Source organism: Oncorhynchus gorbuscha, linkage group LG08 (genome assembly GCF_021184085.1).
Source record: "Oncorhynchus gorbuscha isolate QuinsamMale2020 ecotype Even-year linkage group LG08, OgorEven_v1.0, whole genome shotgun sequence".
Lineage (NCBI taxonomy): Eukaryota > Metazoa > Chordata > Actinopteri > Salmoniformes > Salmonidae > Oncorhynchus > Oncorhynchus gorbuscha.
The window spans coordinates 61,366,874-61,388,857 of record NC_060180.1 but is presented as its reverse complement, the minus strand read 5'-3'; the positions used below and the strand labels follow the sequence as shown (position 1 = coordinate 61,388,857).

At 52.8% G+C, this 21,984-nt stretch overlaps 1 protein-coding gene across 3 annotated transcripts in view; it reads left to right on the top strand.

Annotated features, from left to right (window-relative positions):
• LOC124040955 (glypican-5-like) overlaps positions 1-21,984 on the top strand; it is a 336,316-nt gene that overhangs the window by 20,010 nt on the left and 294,322 nt on the right. For all 3 annotated transcript variants that reach the window (XM_046358084.1, XM_046358083.1, XM_046358085.1), the window contains exon 2: positions 17,833-17,994. In XM_046358084.1, coding sequence (XP_046214040.1) covers positions 17,833-17,994 — 162 coding nt within the window. The remainder of the gene's footprint in view (positions 1-17,832; positions 17,995-21,984) is intronic.

Below are 21,984 nucleotides of genomic sequence, written 5' to 3'. Positions count from 1 at the left end.
CAGAGAGAGTGAGAGGTCTGGGATAGAGAGAGTGAGAGGTCAGGAACAGAGAGAGAGGTCTGAGAGGTCAGGAACAGAGAGAGTGAGAGGTCAGGAACAGAGAGAGTGAGAGGTCAGGAACAGAGAGAGTGAGAGGTCAGGAACAGAGAGAGAGTGAGAGGTCTGGGATAGAGAGAGTGAGAGGTCAGGAACAGAGAGAGTGAGAGGTCTGGGAGAGAGAGGTCTGGGATAGAGAGAGTGAGAGGTCTGGGACAGAGAGAGTGAGAGGTCTGGGATAGAGAGAGTGAGAGGTCTGGGATAGAGAGAGTGAGAGGTCAGGAACAGAGAGAGTGAGAGGTCTGGGATAGAGAGAGTGAGAGGTCAGGAACAGAGAGAGTGAGAGGTCTGGGATAGAGAGAGTGAGAGGTCAGGAACAGAGAGAGAGGTCTGGAGAGGTCTGGGATAGAGAGAGTGAGAGGTCTGGGATAGAGAGAGTGAGAGGTCTGGGATAGAGAGAGTGAGAGGTCTGGGATAGAGAGAGTGAGAGGTCAGGAACAGAGAGAGTGAGAGGTCAGGAACAGAGAGAGTGAGAGGTCTGGGATAGAGAGAGTGAGAGGTCAGGGACAGAGAGAGTGAGAGGTCAGGAACAGAGAGAGTGAGAGGTCAGGAACAGAGAGAGAGGTCTGGGATAGAGAGAGTGAGAGGTCAGGAACAGAGAGAGTGAGAGGTCAGGAACAGAGAGAGTGAGAGGTCTGGGATAGAGAGAGTGAGAGGTCTGGGATAGAGAGAGTGAGAGGTCAGGAACAGAGAGAGTGAGAGGTCAGGAACAGAGAGAACAGAGAGAGTGAGAGGTCTGGGATAGAGAGAGTGAGAGGTCAGGAACAGAGAGAGTGAGAGGTCAGGAACAGAGAGAGTGAGAGTCAGGAACAGAGAGAGTGAGAGGTCTGGAACAGAGAGAGTGAGAGGTCTGGAACAGAGAGAGTGAGAGGTCTGGAACAGAGAGAGAGGTCAGGAGAGGTCTGGGAAGAGAGAGTGAGAGGTCAGGAACAGAGAGAGTCTGGAGAGGTCAGGAACAGAGAGAGTGAGAGGTCTGGAACAGAGAGAGAGAGGTCTGGAACAGAGAGGTCAGGAACAGAGAGAGTGAGAGAGTCTGGAACAGAGAGAGTGAGAGGTCAGGAACAGAGAGAGTGAGAGGTCAGAACAGAGAGTCAGGAACAGAGAGAGGTCAGGAACAGAGAGGAGAGGTCTGGGATAGAGAGAGTGAGAGGTCAGGAACAGAGAGAGTGAGAGGTCAGGAAGAGGTCAGGAACAGAGAGAGTGAGAGGTCAGGGAACAGAGAGAGTCTGGGATAGAGAGTGAGAGGTCTGGGATAGAGAGGTCAGGAACAGAGAGAGTGAGAGGTCAGGAACAGAGAGAGTGAGAGGTCTGGGATAGAGAGAGTGAGAGGTCAGGAGAGGTCAGGAACAGAGAGAGTGAGAGGTCAGGAACAGAGAGAGAGTGAGAGGTCAGGAACAGAGAGAGTGAGAGGTCTGGGATAGAGAGAGAGAGTGAGAGGTCAGGAACAGAGAGAGTGAGAGGTCAGGAACAGAGAGAGTGAGAGGTCTGGGATAGAGAGAGTCTGGAGAGAGAGTCAGGAACAGAGAGAGTGAGAGGTCTGGGATAGAGAGAGTGAGAGGTCAGGAACAGAGAGAGTGAGAGGTCAGGAACAGAGAGAGTGAGAGGTCTGGGATAGGAGAGTGAGAGGTCAGGAACAGAGAGAGTGAGAGGTCTGGAACAGAGAGAGTGAGAGGTCAGGAACAGAGAAGTGAGAGGTCTGGAACAGAGAGAGTGAGAGGTCTGGGATAGAGAGAGTGAGAGGTCTGGGATAGAGAGAGTGAGAGGTCAGGAACAGAGAGAGTGAGAGGTCTGGGATAGAGAGAGTGAGAGGTCAGGAACAGAGAGAGTGAGAGGTCAGGAACAGAGAGAGTGAGAGGTCAGGGATAGAGAGAGTGAGAGGTCAGGAACAGAGAGAGTGAGAGGTCTGGAGGTCTGGGATAGAGAGAGTGAGAGGTCAGGAACAGAGAGAGTGAGAGGTCAGGAACAGAGAGAGTGAGAGGTCTGGGATAGAGAGAGTGAGAGGTCTGGAACAGAGATAGAGAGAGAGAGGTCTGGGATAGAGAGAGTGAGAGGTCTGGGATAGAGAGAGTGAGAGGTCAGGAACAGAGAGAGTGAGAGGTCAGGAACAGAGAGAGTGAGAGGTCAGGAACAGAGAGAGTGAGAGGTCTGGGATAGAGAGTGAGAGGTCAGGAACAGAGAGAGTGAGGTCTGGAATAGAGAGAGTGAGAGGTCAGGAACAGAGAGAGTGAGAGGTCTGGGATAGAGAGAGTGAGAGGTCAGGAACAGAGAGAGTGAGAGGTCTGGGAGAGAGAGTCAGGAACAGAGAGAGTGAGAGGTCTGGGACAGAGAGAGTGAGAGGTCTGGAACAGAGAGAGTGAGAGGTCAGGAACAGAGAGAGTGAGAGGTCTGGGATAGAGAGAAGGTCAGGAACAGAGAGAGTGAGAGGTCTGGGAACAGAGAGAGTGAGAGGTCTGGGATAGAGAGAGTGAGAGGTCTGGAACAGAGAGGTCTGGGAGAGAGAGTGAGAGGTCTGGGAACAGAGAGAGTGAGAGGTCTGGGAATAGAGAGAGAGAGTGAGAGGTCAGGAACAGAGAGAGTGAGAGGTCTGGAACAGAGTCTGGAACAGAGAGAGTGAGAGGTCAGGAACAGAGAGAGTGAGAGGTCAGGAACAGAGAGAGTGAGAGGTCAGGAACAGAGAGAGAGGTCAGGAACAGAGAGTCAGAGGTCAGGAGAGAGAGTGAGAGGTCTGGAACAGAGAGAGTGAGAGGTCTGGAAGAGAGAGTGAGAGGTCAGGAACAGAGAGAGTGAGAGGTCAGGAACAGAGAGAGTGAGAGGTCAGGAACAGAGAGAGTGAGAGGTCAGGAACAGAGAGAGTGAGAGGTCAGGAACAGAGAGAGTGAGAGGTCTGGAACAGAGAGAGTGAGAGGTCAGGAACAGAGAGAGTGAGAGGTCAGGAACAGAGAGAGTGAGAGGTCAGGAACAGAGAGAGTGAGAGGTCAGGAACAGAGAGAGTGAGAGGTCAGGGACAGAGAGAGTGAGAGGTCAGGAACAGAACAGGGAGAGAGTGAGAGGTCTGGGATAGAGAGAGTGAGAGGTCAGGAACAGAGGTCAGGAACAGAGAGAGAGAGAGGTCAGGAACAGAGAGAGTGAGAGGTCTGGGATAGAGAGAGTGAGAGGTCAGGAACAGAGAGAGTGAGAGGTCAGGAACAGAGAGAGTGAGAGGTCAGGAACAGAGAGAGTGAGAGGTCAGGAACAGAGAGAGTGAGAGGTCAGGAACAGAGAGTGAGAGGTCTGGGAGAGAGTGAGAGGTCAGGAACAGAGAGAGTGAGAGGTCTGGAACAGAGAGAGTGAGAGGTCTGGAACAGAGAGAGTGAGAGGTCTGGGAGAGAAGTGAGAGGTCTGGAACAGAGAGAGTGAGAGGTCAGGAACAGAGAGAGTGAGAGGTCTGGGAGAGAGAGTGAGAGGTCTGGAACAGAGAGAGTGAGAGGTCTGGAACAGAGAGAGTCAGGAACAGAGAGAGTGAGAGGTCAGGAACAGAGAGAGTGAGAGGTCAGGTCTGGGATAGAGAGAGTCAGGAACAGAGAGTCTGGGATAGAGAGAGTGAGAGGTCAGGAACAGAGAGTGAGAGGTCTGGGATAGAGAGAGGAGAGAGAGGTCAGGAACAGAGAGAGTGAGAGGTCTGGGATAGGAGAGTGAGAGGTCTGGGATAGAGAGAGTGAGAGGTCTGGGATAGAGAGAGTGAGAGGTCTGGGATAGAGAGAGTGAGAGGTCTCTGGAGAGAGTGAGAGGTCAGGAACAGAGAGAGTGAGAGGTCTGGGACAGAGAGAGTGAGAGGTCAGGAACAGAGAGAGTGAGAGGTCTGGAACAGAGAGAGTGAGAGGTCTGGGACAGAGAGAGTGAGAGGTCAGGAACAGAGAGAGTGAGAGGTCTGGGATAGAGAGAGTGAGAGGTCTGGGATAGAGAGAGTGAGAGGTCAGGAACAGAGAGAGTGAGAGGTCTGGGATAGAGAGAGTGAGAGGTCAGGAACAGAGAGAGTGAGAGGTCAGGAACAGAGGTCTGGGAACAGAGAGAGTGAGAGGTCTGGGAACAGAGAGAGTGAGAGGTCTGGGATAGAGAGAGTGAGAGGTCTGGGATAGAGAGAGAGAGAGGTCTGGGATAGAGAGAGTGAGAGGTCAGGAACAGAGAGAGTGAGAGGTCTGGGATAGAGAGAGTGAGAGGTCAGGAACAGAGAGAGTGAGAGGTCTGGGATAGAGAGAGTGAGAGGTCAGGAACAGAGAGAGTGAGAGGTCTGGGATAGAGAGAGTGAGAGGTCTGGGATAGAGAGAGTGAGAGGTCTGGGATAGAGAGAGTGAGAGGTCTGGGATAGAGAGAGTGAGAGGTCAGGAACAGAGAGAGTGAGAGGTCAGGAACAGAGAGAGTGAGAGGTCTGGGATAGAGAGAGTGAGAGGTCAGGAACAGAGAGAGTGAGAGGTCAGGAACAGAACAGAGAGAGTGAGAGGTCAGGAGGTCTGGGATAGAGAGAGTGAGAGGTCAGGAACAGAGAGAGTGAGAGGTCAGGAACAGAGAGAGAGTGAGAGGTCTGGGACAGAGAGAGTGAGAGGTCTGGGATAGAGAGAGTGAGAGGTCAGGAACAGAGAGAGTGAGAGGTCAGGAACAGAGAGAGTGAGAGGTCTGGGATAGAGAGAGTGAGAGGTCTGGGATAGAGAGAGTGAGAGGTCAGGAACAGAGAGAGTGAGAGGTCAGGAACAGAGAGAGTCAGGAGAGGTCTGGAACAGAGAGAGTGAGAGGTCTGGAACAGAGAGAGTGAGAGGTCTGGAACAGAGAGAGTGAGAGGTCTGGGATAGAGAGAGTGAGAGGTCAGGAACAGAGAGAGTGAGAGGTCAGGAAGAGGTCAGAACAGAGAGTGAGAGGTCAGGAACAGAACAGAGAGAGTGAGAGGTCTGGAACAGAGAGAGTGAGAGGTCTGGAACAGAACAGAGAGAGGTGAGAGGTCAGGAACAGAGAGAGTGAGAGGTCTGGAACAGAGAGAGGTCTGGGAGAGGTCTGGGATCAGAGAGAGAGTGAGAGGTCTGGGATAGAGAGAGTGAGAGGTCAGGAACAGAGAGAGAGAGGTCTGGAACAGAGAGAGTGAGAGGTCTGGGATAGAGAGAGTGAGAGGTCAGGAACAGAGAGAGTGAGAGGTCTGGAACAGAGAGAGTGAGAGGTCTGGGAACAGAGAGAGTGAGAGGTCAGGAACAGAGAGAGGTCAGGGACAGAGAGTCAGAGAACAGAGAGAGAGTGAGAGGTCAGGAACAGAGAGAGAGGTCAGGAACAGAGAGTCAGGAACAGAGAGAGTGAGAGGTCAGGAACAGAGAGAGTGAGAGGTCAGGGGACAGAGAGAGTGAGAGGTCAGGAACAGAGAGAGTGAGGGTCAGGAACAGAGAGTGAGAGGTCTGGGATAGAGAGAGTGAGAGGTCAGGAACAGAGGTCAGGAAGAGAGTGAGAGGTCTGGGAACAGAGAGAGTGAGAGGTCTGGGATAGAGAGAGTGAGAGGTCTGGGACAGAGAGAGTGAGAGGTCTGGGATAGAGAGTGAGAGTCAGAGAGAGTCAGGAACAGAGAGAGTGAGAGGTCTGGGAGTGAGAGGTCAGGGAGAGAGTGAGAGGTCAGGAACAGAGAGAGTGAGAGGTCTGGGATAGAGAAGAGGTCAGGAACAGAGAGAGTGAGAGGTCTGGGATAGAGAGAGTGAGAGGTCTGGGATAGAGAGAGTGAGAGGTCTGGGATAGAGAGAGTGAGAGGTCTGGGATAGAGAGAGTGAGAGGTCAGGAACAGAGAGAGTGAGAGGTCAGGGAACAGAGAGAGTGAGAGGTCAGGAACAGAGAGAGTGAGAGGTCTGGTCAGGAACAGAGAGAGTGAGAGGTCTGGATAGAGAGAGTGAGAGGTCAGGAACAGAGAGAGGAGAGGTCAGGAGAGAGAGTGAGAGGTCAGGAAGTGAGAGGTCAGAGAGAGTGAGAGGTCAGGAACAGAGAGAGTGAGAGGTCAGGAACAGAGAGAGTGAGAGGTCTGGGATAGGGAACAGAGAGAGTGAGAGGTCTGGGAGTAGAGAGAGTGAGAGGTCAGGAACAGAGAGAGTGAGAGGTCTGGGATAGAGAGAGTGAGAGGTCAGGAACAGAGGTCAGGAGAGGAGAGGTCAACAGAGAGAGTGAGAGGTCTGGGATAGAGAGAGTGAGAGGTCAGGAACAGAGAGAGAGGTGAGAGGTCTGGGATAGAGAGAGTGAGAGGTCAGGAACAGAGAGAGTGAGAGGTCAGGAACAGAGAGAGTGAGAGGTCAGGAACAGAGAGAGTGAGAGGTCTGGGATAGAGAGAGTGAGAGGTCAGGAACAGAGAGAGTGAGAGGTCTGGGATAGAGAGAGTGAGAGGTCTGGGATAGAGAGAGAGTGAGAGGTCTGGGAACAGAGAGAGTGAGAGGTCTGGGATAGAGAGAGTGAGAGGTCAGGAACAGAGAGAGTGAGAGGTCAGGAACAGAGAGAGTGAGAGGTCAGGAACAGAGAGAGAGAGGTGAGAGGTCAGGAACAGAGAGAGTCTGAGAGGTCTGGGAGGTCAGGAACAGAGAGAGTGAGAGGTCAGAGAGAGTGAGAGGTCAGGATACAGAGAGACAGAGAGAGTGAGAGGTCAGGAACAGAGAGAGTGAGAGGTCAGGAACAGAGAGAGTGAGAGGTCAGGAACAGAGAGAGTGAGAGGTCAGGAACAGAGAGAGTGAGAGGTCAGGAACAGAGAGAGTGAGAGGTCTCAGGAACAGAGAGAGTGAGAGAGGAACAGAGTGAGAGGTCTGGGATAGAGAGAGTGAGAGGTCAGGAACAGAGAGAGTGAGAGGTCAGGAACAGAGAGAGTGAGAGGTCTGGGATAGAGAGAGTGAGAGGTCAGGAACAGAGAGAGTGAGAGGTCTGGGATAGAGAGAGTGAGAGGTCTGGGATAGAGAGAGTGAGAGGTCAGGAACAGAGAGAGTGAGAGGTCTGGGATAGAGAGAGTGAGAGGTCTGGGATAGAGAGAGTGAGAGGTCTGGGATAGAGAGAGTGAGAGGTCTGGGATAGAGAGAGTGAGAGGTCTGGGATAGAGAGAGTGAGAGGTCTGGGATAGAGAGAGTGAGAGGTCTGGGATAGAGAGAGTGAGAGGTCTGAGAGGTGAGAGGTCAGGAACAGAGAGAGTGAGAGGTCAGGAACAGAGAGAGTGAGAGGTCTGGGATAGAGAGTGAGAGGTCAGGAAGAGAGTGAGAGGTCAGGAACAGAGAGAGTGAGAGGTCTGGGATAGATAGAGAACAGAGAGAGTGAGAGGTCTGGGAACAGAGAGAGTGAGAGGTCTGGGATAGAGAGAGTGAGAGGTCTGGGATAGAGAGAGTGAGAGGTCTGGGATAGAGAGAGGAACAGAGAGAGTGAGAGGTCTGGGATAGAGAGAGTCAGAGAGGTCTGGGATAGAGAGAGTGAGAGGTCTGGGATAGAGAGAGTGAGAGGTCTGGGAACAGAGAGAGTGAGAGGTCAGGAACAGAGAGAGTGAGAGGTCAGGAACAGAGAGAGTGAGAGGTCTGGGAACAGAGAGAGTGAGAGGTCTGGGATAGAGAGAGGTCTGGGAGAGGTCTGGGATAGAGAGAGTGAGAGGTCAGGAACAGAGAGAGTGAGAGGTCTGGGAACAGAGAGAGTGAGAGGTCAGGAACAGAGAGAGTGAGAGGTCTGGGATAGAGAGAGTGAGAGGTCAGGAACAGAACAGGAACAGAGAGAGTGAGAGGTCTGAGAGGTCTGGGATAGAGAGAGTGAGAGGTCAGGAACAGAGAGAGTGAGAGGTCTGGGATAGAGAGAGTGAGAGGTCTGGGATAGAGAGAGTGAGAGGTCAGGAACAGAGAGTGAGAGGTCTGAGAGGTCTCAGGGACAGAGAGAGTGAGAGGTCTGGGATAGGAACAGAGAGAGTGAGAGGTCTGGGATAGAGAGAGAGGTCTGGAGAGGTCAGGAACAGAGAGAGTGAGAGGTCTGGGATAGAGAGAGTGAGAGGTCTGGGATAGAGAGAGTGAGAGGTCTGGGACAGAGAGAGAGAGGTCTGGGATAGAGAGAGTCTGGGATAGAGAGAGTGAGAGGTCAGGAACAGAGAGAGTGAGAGGTCAGGAACAGAGAGAGTGAGAGGTCAGGAATAGAGAGAGTGAGAGGTCAGGAACAGAGAGAGTGAGAGGTCAGGAACAGAGGAGAGAGTGAGAGGTCTGGGATAGAGAGAGTGAGAGGTCAGGAACAGAGAGAGTGAGAGGTCAGAGAACAGAGAGAGTGAGAGGTCTGGGGTCTGGGATAGAGAGAGTGAGAGGTCTGGGATAGAGAGAGTGAGAGGTCAGGAACAGAGAGAGTGAGAGGTCAGGAACAGAGAGAGTGAGAGGTGAGAGGTCTGGGATAGAGAGAGTGAGAGGTCAGGAACAGAGAGAGTGAGAGGTCAGGAACAGAGAGAGTGAGAGGTCTGGAACAGAGAGAGTGAGAGGTCTGGAACAGAGAGAGTGAGAGGTCTGGAACAGAGAGAGTGAGAGGTCTGGGATAGAGAGAGTGAGAGGTCAGGAACAGAGAGAGTGAGAGGTCAGGAACAGAGAGAGTGAGAGGTCAGGAACAGAGAGAGTGAGAGGTCAGGAACAGAGAGAGTGAGAGGTCTGGGATAGAGAGAGTGAGAGGTCAGGAACAGAGAGAGTGAGAGGTCTGGAACAGAGAGAGTGAGAGGTCTGGGATAGAGAGAGTGAGAGGTCAGGAACAGAGAGAGTGAGAGGTCAGGAACAGAGAGAGTGAGAGGTCTGGGATAGAGAGAGTGAGAGGTCAGGAACAGAGAGAGTGAGAGGTCAGGAACAGAGAGAGTGAGAGGTCTGGGATAGAGAGAGTGAGAGGTCAGGAACAGAGAGAGTGAGAGGTCAGGAACAGAGAGAGTGAGAGGTCAGGAACAGAGAGAGTGAGAGGTCAGGAACAGAGAGAGTGAGAGGTCAGGAACAGAGAGAGTGAGAGGTCAGGAACAGAGAGAGTGAGAGGTCAGGAACAGAGAGAGTGAGAGGTCAGGAACAGAGAGAGTGAGAGGTCTGGGATAGAGAGAGTGAGAGGTCAGGAACAGAGAGAGTGAGAGGTCAGGAACAGAGAGAGTGAGAGGTCTGGGATAGAGAGAGTGAGAGGTCAGGGATAGAGAGAGTGAGAGGTCTGGGATAGAGAGAGTGAGAGGTCTGGGATAGAGAGAGTGAGAGGTCAGGAACAGAGAGAGTGAGAGGTCAGGTCTGGGATAGAGAGAGTGAGAGGTCAGGAACAGAGAGTGAGAGGTCAGAGAGGTGAGAGGTCAGGAACAGAGAGAGTGAGAGGTCTGGGATAGAGAGAGTGAGAGGTCTGGGATAGAGAGAGTGAGAGGTCTGGGATAGAGAGAGTGAGAGGTCTGGGATAGAGAGAGTGAGAGGTCAGGAACAGAGAGAGTGAGAGGTCAGGAACAGAGAGAGTGAGAGGTCAGGAACAGAGAGAGTGAGAGGTCTGGGATAGAGAGAGTGAGAGGTCTGGGATAGAGAGAGTGAGAGGTCTGGGATAGAGAGAGTGAGAGGTCTGGGATAGAGAGAGTGAGAGGTCTGGGATAGAGAGAGTGAGAGGTCTGGGATAGAGAGAGTGAGAGGTCTGGAACAGAGAGAGTGAGAGGTCTGGAACAGAGAGAGTGAGAGGTCTGGAACAGAGAGAGTGAGAGGTCTGGGATAGAGAGAGTGAGAGGTCTGGGATAGAGAGAGTGAGAGGTCTGGGATAGAGAGAGTGAGAGGTCTGGGATAGAGAGAGTGAGAGGTCTGGGATAGAGAGAGTGAGAGGTCTGGGATAGAGAGAGTGAGAGGTCTGGGATAGAGAGAGTGAGAGGTCTGGGATAGAGAGAGTGAGAGGTCTGGAACAGAGAGAGTGAGAGGTCTGGGATAGAGAGAGTGAGAGGTCTGGGATAGAGAGAGTGAGAGGTCTGGGATAGAGAGAGTGAGAGGTCTGGGATAGAGAGAGTGAGAGGTCAGGAACAGAGAGAGTGAGAGGTCAGGAACAGAGAGAGTGAGAGGTCTGGGATAGAGAGAGTGAGAGGTCAGGAACAGAGAGAGTGAGAGGTCAGGAACAGAGAGAGTGAGAGGTCTGGAACAGAGAGAGTGAGAGGTCTGGGATAGAGAGAGAGGTCTGGGAGAGAGAGTGAGAGGTCTGGGATAGAGAGAGTGAGAGGTCTGGGATAGAGAGAGTGAGAGGTCTGGGATAGAGAGAGTGAGAGGTCTGGGATAGAGAGAGTGAGAGGTCTGGGATAGAGAGAGTGAGAGGTCTGGGATAGAGAGAGTGAGAGGTCTGGAACAGAGAGAGTGAGAGGTCTGGGATAGAGAGAGTGAGAGGTCAGGAACAGAGAGAGTGAGAGGGAACTGAGGAGTAGGAACAGAGAGTGAGAGGTCTGGGATAGAGAGAGTGAGAGGTCAGGAACAGAGAGAGTGAGAGGTCAGGAACAGAGAGAGTGAGAGGTCAGGGAGAGGTCTGGGATAGAGAGAGTGAGAGGTCAGGAACAGAGAGAGTGAGAGGTCAGGAACAGAGAGAGTGAGAGGTCTGGGATAGAGAGAGTGAGAGGTCTGGGATAGAGAGAGTGAGAGGTCAGGAACAGAGAGAGTGAGAGGTCAGGAACAGAGAGAGTGAGAGGTCTGGGATAGAGAGAGTGAGAGGTCAGGAACAGAGAGAGTGAGAGGTCAGGAACAGAGAGAGTGAGAGGTCTGGAACAGAGAGAGTGAGAGGTCTGGAACAGAGAGAGTGAGAGGTCTGGAACAGAGAGAGTGAGAGGTCTGGGATAGAGAGAGTGAGAGGTCAGGAACAGAGAGAGTGAGAGGTCAGGAACAACAGAGAGAGTGAGAGGTCAGGAACAGAGGTGAGAGGTCGGGATAGAGAGAGTGAGAGGTCAGGAACAGAGAGAGTGAGAGGTCTGGAACAGAGAGAGTGAGAGGTCTGGGATAGAGAGAGTGAGAGGTCAGGAACAGAGAGAGTGAGAGGTCAGGAACAGAGAGAGTGAGAGGGCTGGGATAGAGAGAGTGAGAGGTCAGGAACAGAGAGAGTGAGAGGTCTGGGATAGAGAGAGTGAGAGGTCAGGAACAGAGAGAGTGAGAGGTCAGGAACAGAGAGAGTGAGAGGTCAGGAACAGAGAGAGTGAGAGGTCTGGGATAGAGAGAGTGAGAGGTCAGGAACAGAGAGAGTGAGAGGTCAGGAACAGAGAGAGTGAGAGGTCAGGAACAGAGAGAGTGAGAGGTCAGGAACAGAGAGAGTGTGAGGTCAGGAACAGAGAGAGTGAGAGGTCAGGAACAGAGAGAGTGAGAGGTCTGGGATAGAGAGAGTGAGAGGTCTGGGATAGAGAGAGTGAGAGGTCTGGGATAGAGAGAGTGAGAGGTCTGGGATAGAGAGAGTGAGAGGTCTGGGATAGAGAGAGTGAGAGGTCAGGAACAGAGAGAGTGAGAGGTCTGGGATAGAGAGAGTGAGAGGTCTGGGATAGAGAGAGTGAGAGGTCTGGGATAGAGAGAGTGAGAGGTCTGGGATAGAGAGAGTGAGAGGTCTGGGATAGAGAGAGTGAGAGGTCTGGGATAGAGAGAGTGAGAGGTCAGGAACAGAGAGAGTGAGAGGTCAGGAACAGAGAGAGTGAGAGGTCAGGAACAGAGAGAGTGAGAGGTCTGGGATAGAGAGAGTGAGAGGTCTGGGATAGAGAGAGTGAGAGGTCTGGGATAGAGAGAGTGAGAGGTCTGGGATAGAGAGAGTGAGAGGTCTGGGATAGAGAGAGTGAGAGGTCTGGGATAGAGAGAGTGAGAGGTCTGGGATAGAGAGAGTGAGAGGTCTGGAACAGAGAGAGTGAGAGGTCTGGAACAGAGAGAGTGAGAGGTCTGGAACAGAGAAGTGAGAGGTCTGGGATAGAGAGAGTGAGAGGTCTGGGATTGAGAGAGTGAGAGGTCTGGGATAGAGAGAGTGAGAGGTCTGGGATAGAGAGAGTGAGAGGTCTGGGATAGAGAGAGTGAGAGGTCTGGGATAGAGAGAGTGAGAGGTCTGGGATAGAGAGAGTGAGAGGTCTGGGATAGAGAGAGTGAGAGGTCTGGAACAGAGAGAGTGAGAGGTCTGGGATAGAGAGAGTGAGAGGTCTGGGATAGAGAGAGTGAGAGGTCTGGGATAGAGAGAGAGGTCAGAGAGGTCTGGGATAGAGAGAGTGAGAGGTCAGGAACAGAGAGAGTGAGAGGTCAGGAACAGAGAGAGTGAGAGGTCTGGGATAGAGAGAGTGAGAGGTCAGGAACAGAGAGAGTGAGAGGTCAGGAACAGAGAGAGTGAGAGGTCAGGAACAGAGAGAGTGAGAGGTCTGGGATAGAGAGAGTGAGAGGTCAGGAACAGAGAGAGTGAGAGGTCAGGAACAGAGAGAGTGAGAGGTCTGGAACAGAGAGAGTGAGAGGTCTGGAACAGAGAGAGTGAGAGGTCTGGAACAGAGAGAGTGAGAGGTATGGGATAGAGAGAGTGAGAGGTCTGGGATAGAGAGAGTGAGAGGTCAGGAACAGAGAGAGTGAGAGGTCAGGAACAGAGAGAGTGAGAGGTCTGGGATAGAGAGAGTGAGAGGTCTGGGATAGAGAGAGTGTGAGACGAGGTCAGCATTGTGCTTGGCGCCAAGAACAATGGCTTGGAGACAGACAGACAGACAGACAGACAGACAGACAGACAGACAGACAGACAGACAGACAGACAGACAGACAGACAGACAGACAGACAGACAGACAGACAGACAGACAGACAGACAGACAGACAGACAGACAGACAGACAGAGAGACAGAGAGAGAGAGAGAGAGACAGATAAAGGGAGAGAGGTGGAGTCTGGGAAAGAACAAGAGAAATGAGACAGAAAGAGACAGAGAACAGGAGGAAATAAAGAACCAGACTGAAGAAGGCAGGGAGTTGGGGGACAGAAAAAAGGAGGGAGACAGACAGAGAAAGAGTGGAGAAACGTGTGGAGGTCAAGCCAGTCGTGACTCCACTCTTCAGAGATTGGAACAGATGGGGGCTCAGTGGACCCTCTCTGGGTAATTAAGTTACAGCCATGTGTGACAAGGGACATGCCAAACAAATGAGAGGGAGAGAGAGAAAGAGAGAGAGAATGAGCCAAGTGCGACCCTATTGTGTTTCAGGGGTGGGTTTGGACTAGGGAAGCACTAGTCACAAGCCCCGGCATATAGGCCCATGCTTTCGGGGTCAGGTTACCCCACCACCTGCGCCCCACTTCCCTCGCCTTTCCACCCAACCCCCAAAATGAGTTATCATATCAGCCACAGCCTTATGAGTAACCGTCTGGAGGGGACGGGGACAGCAAGGGGGACAAGGGGATTAGGGACAGCAAGGTGGGTGAGGGTGGGGGGGGGACAGATAGGGGGACGGGGTGGTGGGGGACAGCAAGGGGGCGAGGGTAGTAGGGGACAGCTGGAGGACAAGGGTGGTGGGGAACAGCTAGGGGGACGAGGGGGATGGGGGACACCAAGGGGGACAAGGAGGGTGGGGACAGCAAGGAGGACAAGGGGGTGGGGACAGCAAGGGGGACAAGGGGGTGGGGACAGCTAGGTGGACAAGGGGGTGGGGACAGCTAGGGGGACAAGGGGGATGGGGACAGCTAGGTGGACAAGGGGGTGGGGACAGCAAGGGGTACAAGGGGGTGGGGACAGCTAGGTGGACAAGGGGGTAGGGACAGCTAGGGGACAAGGGGGTGGTGACAGCTAGGGGGACAAGGGGGTGGGGACTGCTAGGGGACAAGGGGGTGGGGACAGCAAGGGGGACAAGGGGGTGGGGACAGCAAGGGGGTGGGGACAGCTAGGTGGACAAGGGGGTGGGGACAGCAAGGGGGACAAGGGGGTGGTGACAGCTAGGTGGACAAGGGGGTGGGGACAGCAAGGGGGACAAGGGGGTGAGGATAGCTAGGGGGACGGGGTGGTGGGGGACGAGGGTGGTGGGGGACAGATAAGGGGACAAGGGGGTGGGGACAGCAAGGGGGACAAGGGGGCTGGGGACAGCTAGGGGGACAAGGGGGGTGGGGACAGCAAGGGGGACAAGGGGGTGGGGACAGCAAGGGGGACGAGGGGGTGGGGACAGCAAGGGGGACGAGGGGGTGGGGACAGCTAGGCGGACGAGGGGAGTTGGGACAGCAAGGGGGACGAGGGGGATGGGGACAGCAAGGGGGACGAGGGGGTGGGGACAGTAAGGGGGACGAGGGGGTGGGGACAGCTAGGGGGACGAGGGGGTGGGGATAGCAAGGGGGACGAGGGGGTGGGGACAGCTATGGGGACGAGGGTGGTGGGGATAGCAAGGGGGACGAGGGGGTGGGGACAGCTAGGGGGATGAGGGGGTGGGGATAGCAAGGGGGACGAGGGGGTGGGGACAGCTATGGGGACGAGGGGGTGGGGACAGTAAGGGGGACGAGGGGGTGGGGACAGCAAGGGGACAAGGGGGTGGGGACAGCTAGGGGGACGAGGGGGTGGGGACAGTAAGGGGGACGAGGGGGTGGGGACAGCTAGGGGGACGAGGGGGTGGGGACAGCTAGGGGGACGAGGGGGTGGGGACAGCTAGGGGGACGAGGGGGGGGTGGGGACAGCTAGGGGGACAAGGGTGTTGGGGACAGCTAGGGGGACAAGGGGGGTGGGGACAGCTAGGGGGAACAGGTGGAGGGTGAGAGTTTTAATATCACATTCTCTGCCCTGCTAATTGTGGCCAGCCTCTGTGTTGTCATGGCCTTGTTTATATATGTAACTGACAGTATGAGAGAGGCGGAGGAGGGTGTCAGGCAGCGTGTCACGACAGGGTGGACTGACTCTAGTGTGGGAACTGTGTTGATGTCATGGTGCCTGATTGAGCCTCACTTAGGATCATATTAGAACGTATTAGATCATTGCCTTTCATAGGGTTTATTTCGATATTATAGCCAGTGCTAGTCCAGTTTATAAGGGGATGTAAATGTTGTTACTTAAATGTGTGTGTGTGTGTGTGTGTGTGCGTGTGCGTGTGCGTGTGCGTGTGCGTGTGCGTGTGCGTGTGCGTGTGCGTGTGCGTGTGCGTGTGTGTGTGTGTGTGTTAGCATAGGCTATAGGCCTATGTGCAAGCGCATTCACCAATACTATTTATACTCCAGGCAGAGCTTGTATTTTTAGCAGTAAGCTAAGCATGTATAGTATGGCATCTTATATGATTGTATGTACTTTGTCTTGTTTTCTCCTCTTTTTAAATACTAATATAATATGTTTCTGAACACTTCTACGTGAATATTTACAGATAGTCATGAATGAATGGTGAGTAATGATGAGTGAGAATGTTACAGATGCACAAAGATATCCCTAAAGCATGCTAACCTTTCACCATTGCTGATAACAGGGAAAGTGAACATCTTTGGGGGTTACGATATTTATGCCTCTGTAACATTTTCACAATTAATTCATGATTATTTGCAATCATGGTCGCACCCACATGAATGTAAAAGTGTTCCGAAACATATTCTATTCTTATTTACAATAAAAGTGACTCCAAAATGACACAATACATTATTTACCATTCCTTTCTATTTGGAAAGAGAAACGAGGATGCCTAGTCAGTTGCACAACTGGATGCATTTAACCGAAATGTGTCTCCCGCATTTATCCCAACCCCTCTGAATCAAAGAAATGCGGTTAAATGCAGACATAATTGTGCACAACAATATCCGAAACACAACCAAAACAACCTGCAAATGCATCCAACGAGTTTGTGGAGTCGAAAGCGTGATGTATTGATTTATACCTTTATTTAACGAGGCAAGTCAGTGGAGTCATTGCGTGCTAGGAATATGGGACCAAATACTTAACTTTTTCTTAAATGTAACACACTATAAATGAATTTGTCCTTATACTTATGACACCTTCAAATGGGGGAACTAGATACATAAAGTGCATTCATTCCTAAACGGTAAAACAGATACAGTGCCTTCAGGAAAGTATTCAGACACCTTGACTTTTTCCACATTTTGTTAGGTTACGGCTTTATTCTAAAATTGATTACATTGTTTTTTCCCCTCATCAACCTACACACAATACCCCATAATGACAAAGCAAAAACAGGTTTTTAGAAATATCACATTTACATAAGTATTCAGACTCAGTACTTTGTTGAAGCACCTTTGGCAGTGATTACAGCCTTGAGTCTTCTTGGGTATAACGCTACAAGCTTGGCACACCTGTATTTGGGGAGTTTCTCCCATTCTTCTCTGCAGATCCTCTTAAGCTTTGTCAGGTTTGATTGGGAGCGTTGCTGCACAGCTATTTCCAGGTCTCACCAGAGATGTTAGATCGGATTCAAGTCCGGGCTCTGGCTGGGCCACTTAAGGACATTCAAAGATATGTCCCGAAGCCACACCTGTATTGTCTTGGCTGTGTGCTTAGGGTCGTTGTCCTGTTGGAAGGTGAACCTTCGCCCCCGGTCTGAGGTCCTGAGCTCTCTGGAGCAGGTTTTCATCAAGGATCTCTCTGTACTTTGCTCCGTTCGTCTTTCCCTCGATCCTGACTAGTCTCTCAGTCCCTGCTGCTGAAAGACATCCCCACAGCATGATGCTGCCACCACCATGCTTCACCGTCGGGATGTAGCCAGGTTTCCTCCAGATGTGACGCTTGGCATTCAGGCCAAAGAGTTCAATCTTGGTCAGACCAGAGAATGTTGTTTATCATGGTCTGAAAGTGTTTAGGTGCCTTTTGGAAAACTCAAAGCGGGCTGTCATGTGCCTTTTACAGTGCCTTGCGAAAGTATTCGGCCCCCTTGAACTTTGCGACCTTTTGCCACATTTCAGGCTTCAAACATACAGATATAAAACTATATTTTTTTGTGAAGAATCAACAACAAGTGGGACACAATCATGAAGTGGAACGACATTTATTGGATATTTCAAACTTTTTTAACAAATCAAAAACTGAAAAATTGGGCGTGCAAAATTATTCAGCCCCCTTAAGTTAATACTTTGTAGCGCCACCTTTTGCTGCGATTACAGCTGTAAGTCGCTTGGGGTATGTCTCTATCAGTTTTGCACATCGAGAGACTGACATTTTTTCCCATTCCTCCTTGCAAAACAGCTCGAGCTCAGTGAGGTTGGATGGAGAGCATTCTCCCCTGATTACTCAGTTTGGCCGGTCGGCCAGTTCTAGGGAGTCATGGTTGTTCCAAACTTCATCCATTTAAGAATGATGGAGACAACTGTGTTCTCGGACAATTCCTTTGACCTCATGTCTTGGTTTTTGCTCTGACCTGCGCTGTCAACTGTGGGACCTTATATAGACAGGTGTTTGCCTTTCCAAATCATGTCCAATCAATTGAATTTACCACAGGTGGACTCCAATCAAGTTGTAGAAACATCTCAAGGATGATCAATGGAAACAGGATGTACCTGAGCTCAATTTCAAGTCTCATAGCAATTTATTTTTTCTAAAACATAAAATAGCAACAACTTCTAAAAACCATTTTTTTCTTTGTCATTATGGGGTATTGTGTGTAGATTGATGAGGGAAAAATGTAATTTAATAACGTAACAAAATGTGGGAAAAGTCAAGAGGTCTGAATACTTTTCGAAGGCACTGTATATATACCTCCAACGTACATATATAGAAAGAAATAGTTTCTTATAAGCCCATACAGGCTGGGCACCAATTGGTGTATGACACTGAAATAAAATAAATAAATGAATCAAATATACGCCTAATCCTGTTCTGTCTCCCTCTCCCTCTGTCCCATCAGATGTTGAGCTGTTGGTGTGTAAGCACCAGGGCCCGTCCTGCTGCACCCGCAAGATGGAGGAGAGCTACCAGGTGGCGGTGAGACGAGAGACCCTCCAGAATGTCCGCTCTTACAGCTTCGAGCTGAAGTACCTCATCTCCGGCCATTCTACCGCCTTCCAGGGTAAGAAGAGGGCCAGGGGAGAGGTGCGATGGTATGGGAAGGGCTTGTAGTGAATAGTGATAGTAGGACAGGTGCGGGATATCAACCAAAAACATGGAGATAAAGGAACTCTTTCTGTTTTGAAAACTGGTACTTTTGGGCCAATTTGGCAAAAACTTCAATGTCCTGATCCACAAGAAAGGGAATGGAACATAGGAGAGGACGCCACTTAGTACTTGAGTACATAATACCTGAGTGAGGCCTGTAAACGTAGATATTTGCTGACATACAGTTGAACTTGTCCTTATTTAACACCAACTAAAACAGTGGAAAACCAAACACATTTATTTGTTTTGCTAGTTATTTGGAAGGAAAAAAAGTATAGGAATTCATCAACTTGTTTTTATTCCAAACCTCTGGCTCTATCTCTAGTTCAGGACTCTTCCTCTGATAGCTTTTTATTGGTCACGAGGGCACAGCTGTTCCCCTCAGTGGTTTTGGCGGGAGCTGGGTTGTGGAGAGGGTAGACTAGGGAGGGTAGGTAGGGAGGGTTGGCAGTAGCTGGGTTGTGGAGAGGGTAGACTAGGGAGGGTAGGTAGGGAGGGTTGGCAGTAGCTGGGTTGTGGAGAGGGTAGACTAGGGAGGGTAGGTAGGGAGGGTTGGCAGTAGCTGGGTTGTGGAGAGGGTAGACTAGGGAGGGTAGGTAGGGAGGGTTGGCAGTAGCTGGGTTGTGGAGAGGGTAGACTAGGGAGGGTAGGTAGGGAGGGTTGGCAGTAGCTGGGTTGTGGAGAGGGTAGACTAGGGAGGGTAGGTAGGGAGGGCTGGCAGTAGCTGGGTTGTGGAGAGGGTAGACTAGGGAGGGTAGGTAGGGAGGGCTGGCAGTAGCTGGGTTGTGGAGAGGGTAGACTAGGGAGGGTAGGTTGGGAGGGCTGGCAGTGGCTGGGTTGTGGAGAGGGTAGACTAGGGAGGGTAGGTCGGGAGGGTTGGCAGTAGCTGGGTTGTGGAGAGGGTAGACTAGGGAGGGTAGGTAGGGAGGGTTGGCAGTAGCTGGGTTGTGGAGAGGGTAGACTAGGAAGGGTAGGTAGGGAGGGTGTGCAGTAGCTGGGTTGTGGAGAGGGTAGACTAGGGAGGGTAGGTAGGGAGGGTTGGCAGTAGCTGGGTTGTGGAGAGGGTAGACTAGGGAGGGTAGGTAGGGAGGGTTGGCAGTAGCTGGGTTGTGGAGAGGGTAGACTAGGGAGGGTAGGTAGGGAGGGTTGGCAGTAGCTGGGTTGTGGAGAGAGTAGACTAGGGAGGGTAGGTAGGGAGGGCTGGCAGTAGCTGGGTTGTGGAGAGGGTAGACTAGGGAGGGTAGGTAGGGAGGGGTGGCAGTAGCTGGGTTGTGGAGAGGGTAGACTAGCGAGGGTAGGTAGGGAGGGTTGGCAGTAGCTGGGTTGTGGAGAGGGTAGACTAGGGAGGGTAGGTAGGGAGGGCTGGCAGTAGCTGGGTTGTGGAGAGGGTAGACTAGGGAGGGTAGTTAGGGAGGGTTGGCAGTAGCTGGGTTGTGGAGAGGGTAGACTAGGGAGGGTAGGTTGGGAGGGCTGGCAGTGGCTGGGTTGTGGAGAGGGTAGACTAGGGAGGGTAGGTCGGGAGGGTTGGCAGTAGCTGGGTTGTGGAGAGGGTAGACTAGGGAGGGTAGGTAGGGAGGGTTGGCAGTAGCTGGGTTGTGGAGAGGGTAGACTAGGGAGGGTAGGTAGGGAGGGTTGGCAGTAGCTGGGTTGTGGAGAGGGTAGACTAGGGAGGGTAGGTAGGGAGGGCTGGCAGTAGCTGGGTTGTGGAGAGGGTAGACTAGGGAGGGTAGTTAGGGAGGGTTGGCAGTAGCTGGGTTGTGGAGAGGGTAGACTAGGGAGGGTAGGTTGGGAGGGCTGGCAGTGGCTGGGTTGTGGAGAGGGTAGACTAGGGAGGGTAGGTCGGGAGGGTTGGCAGTAGCTGGGTTGTGGAGAGGGTAGACTAGGGAGGGTAGGTAGGGAGGGTTGGCAGTAGCTGGGTTGTGGAGAGGGTAGACTAGGAAGGGTAGGTAGGGAGGGTGTGCAGTAGCTGGGTTGTGGAGAGGGTAGACTAGGGAGGGTAGGTAGGGAGGGTTGGCAGTAGCTGGGTTGTGGAGAGGGTAGACTAGGGAGGGTAGGTAGGGAGGGTTGGCAGTAGCTGGGTTGTGGAGAGGGTAGACTAGGGAGGGTAGGTAGGGAGGGTTGGCAGTAGCTGGGTTGTGGAGAGAGTAGACTAGGGAGGGTAGGTAGGGAGGGCTGGCAGTAGCTGGGTTGTGGAGAGGGTAGACTAGGGAGGGTAGGTAGGGAGGGGTGGCAGTAGCTGGGTTGTGGAGAGGGTAGACTAGCGAGGGTAGGTAGGGAGGGTTGGCAGTAGCTGGGTTGTGGAGAGGGTAGACTAGGGAGGGTAGGTAGGGAGGGCTGGCAGTAGCTGGGTTGTGGAGAGGGTAGACTAGGGAGGGTAGTTAGGGAGGGTTGGCAGTAGCTGGGTTGTGGAGAGGGTAGACTAGGGAGGGTAGGTTGGGAGGGCTGGCAGTGGCTGGGTTGTGGAGAGGGTAGACTAGGGAGGGTAGGTCGGGAGGGTTGGCAGTAGCTGGGTTGTGGAGAGGGTAGACTAGGGAGGGTAGGTAGGGAGGGTTGGCAGTAGCTGGGTTGTGGAGAGGGTAGACTAGGGAGGGTAGGTAGGGAGGGCTGGCAGTAGCTGGGTTGTGGAGAGGGTAGACTAGGGAGGGTAGGTGGGGAGGGTTGGCAGTAGCTGGGTTGTGGAGAGGGTAGACTAGGGAGGGTAGGTAGGGAGGGCTGGCAGTAGCTGGGTTGTGGAGAGGGTAGACTAGGGAGGGTAGGTAGGGAGGGTGGGCAGTAGCTGGGTTGTGGAGAGGGTAGACTAGGGAGGGTAGGTAGGGAGGGCTGGCAGTAGCTGGGTTGTGGAGAGGGTAGACTAGGGAGGGTAGGTAGGGAGGGCTGGCAGTAGCTGGGTTGTGGAGAGGGTAGACTAGGGAGGTTAGGTAGGGAGGGTTGGCAGTAGCTGGGTTGCGGAGAGGGTAGACTAGGAAGGGTAGGTAGGGAGGGTGGGCAGTAGCTGGGTTGTGGAGAGGGTAGACTAGGGAGGGTAGGTAGGGAGGGTTGGCAGTAGCTGGGTTGCGGAGAGGGTAGACTAGGAAGGGTAGGTAGGGAGGGTTGGCAGTAGCTGGGTTGTGGAGAGGGTAGACTAGGGAGGGTAGGTAGGGAGGGCTGGCAGTAGCTGGGTTGCGGAGAGGGTAGACTAGGGAGGGTAGGTAGGGAGGGTTGGCAGTAGCTGGGTTGTGGAGAGGGTAGACTAGGGAGGGTAGGTAGGGAGGGCTGGCAGTAGCTGGGTTGTGGAGAGTGTAGACTAGGGAGGGTAGGTAGGGAGGGTTGGCAGTAGCTGGGTTGTGGAGATGGTAGACTAGGGAGGGTAGGTAGGGAGGGTGGGCAGTAGCTGGGTTGTGGAGAGGGTAGACTAGGAAGGGTAGGTAGGGAGGGTGTGCAGTAGCTGGGTTGTGGAGAGGGTAGACTAGGGAGGGTAGGTAGGGAGGGCTGGCAGTAGTTGGGTTGTGGAGAGGGTAGACTAGGGAGGGTAGGTAGGGAGGGCTGGCAGTAGCTGGGTTGTGGAGAGGGTAGACTAGGGAGGGTAGGTAGGGAGGGCTGGCAGTAGCTGGGTTGTGGAGAGGGTAGACTAGGGAGGGTAGGTAGGGAGGGTTGGCAGTAGCTGGGTTGTGGAGAGGGTAGACTAGGGAGAGTAAGTAGGGAGGGTTGGCAGTAGCTGGGTTGTGGAGAGGGTAGACTAGGGAGGGTAGGTAGGGAGGGTTGGCAGTAGCTGGGTTGTGGAGAGCGTAGACTAGGGAGGGTAGGTAGGGAGGGTTGGCAGTAGCTGGGTTGTGGAGAGGGTAGACTAGGGAGGGTAGGTAGGGAGGGTTGGCAGTAGCTGGGTTGTGGAGAGGGTAGACTAGGGAGGGTAGGTAGGGAGGGTTGG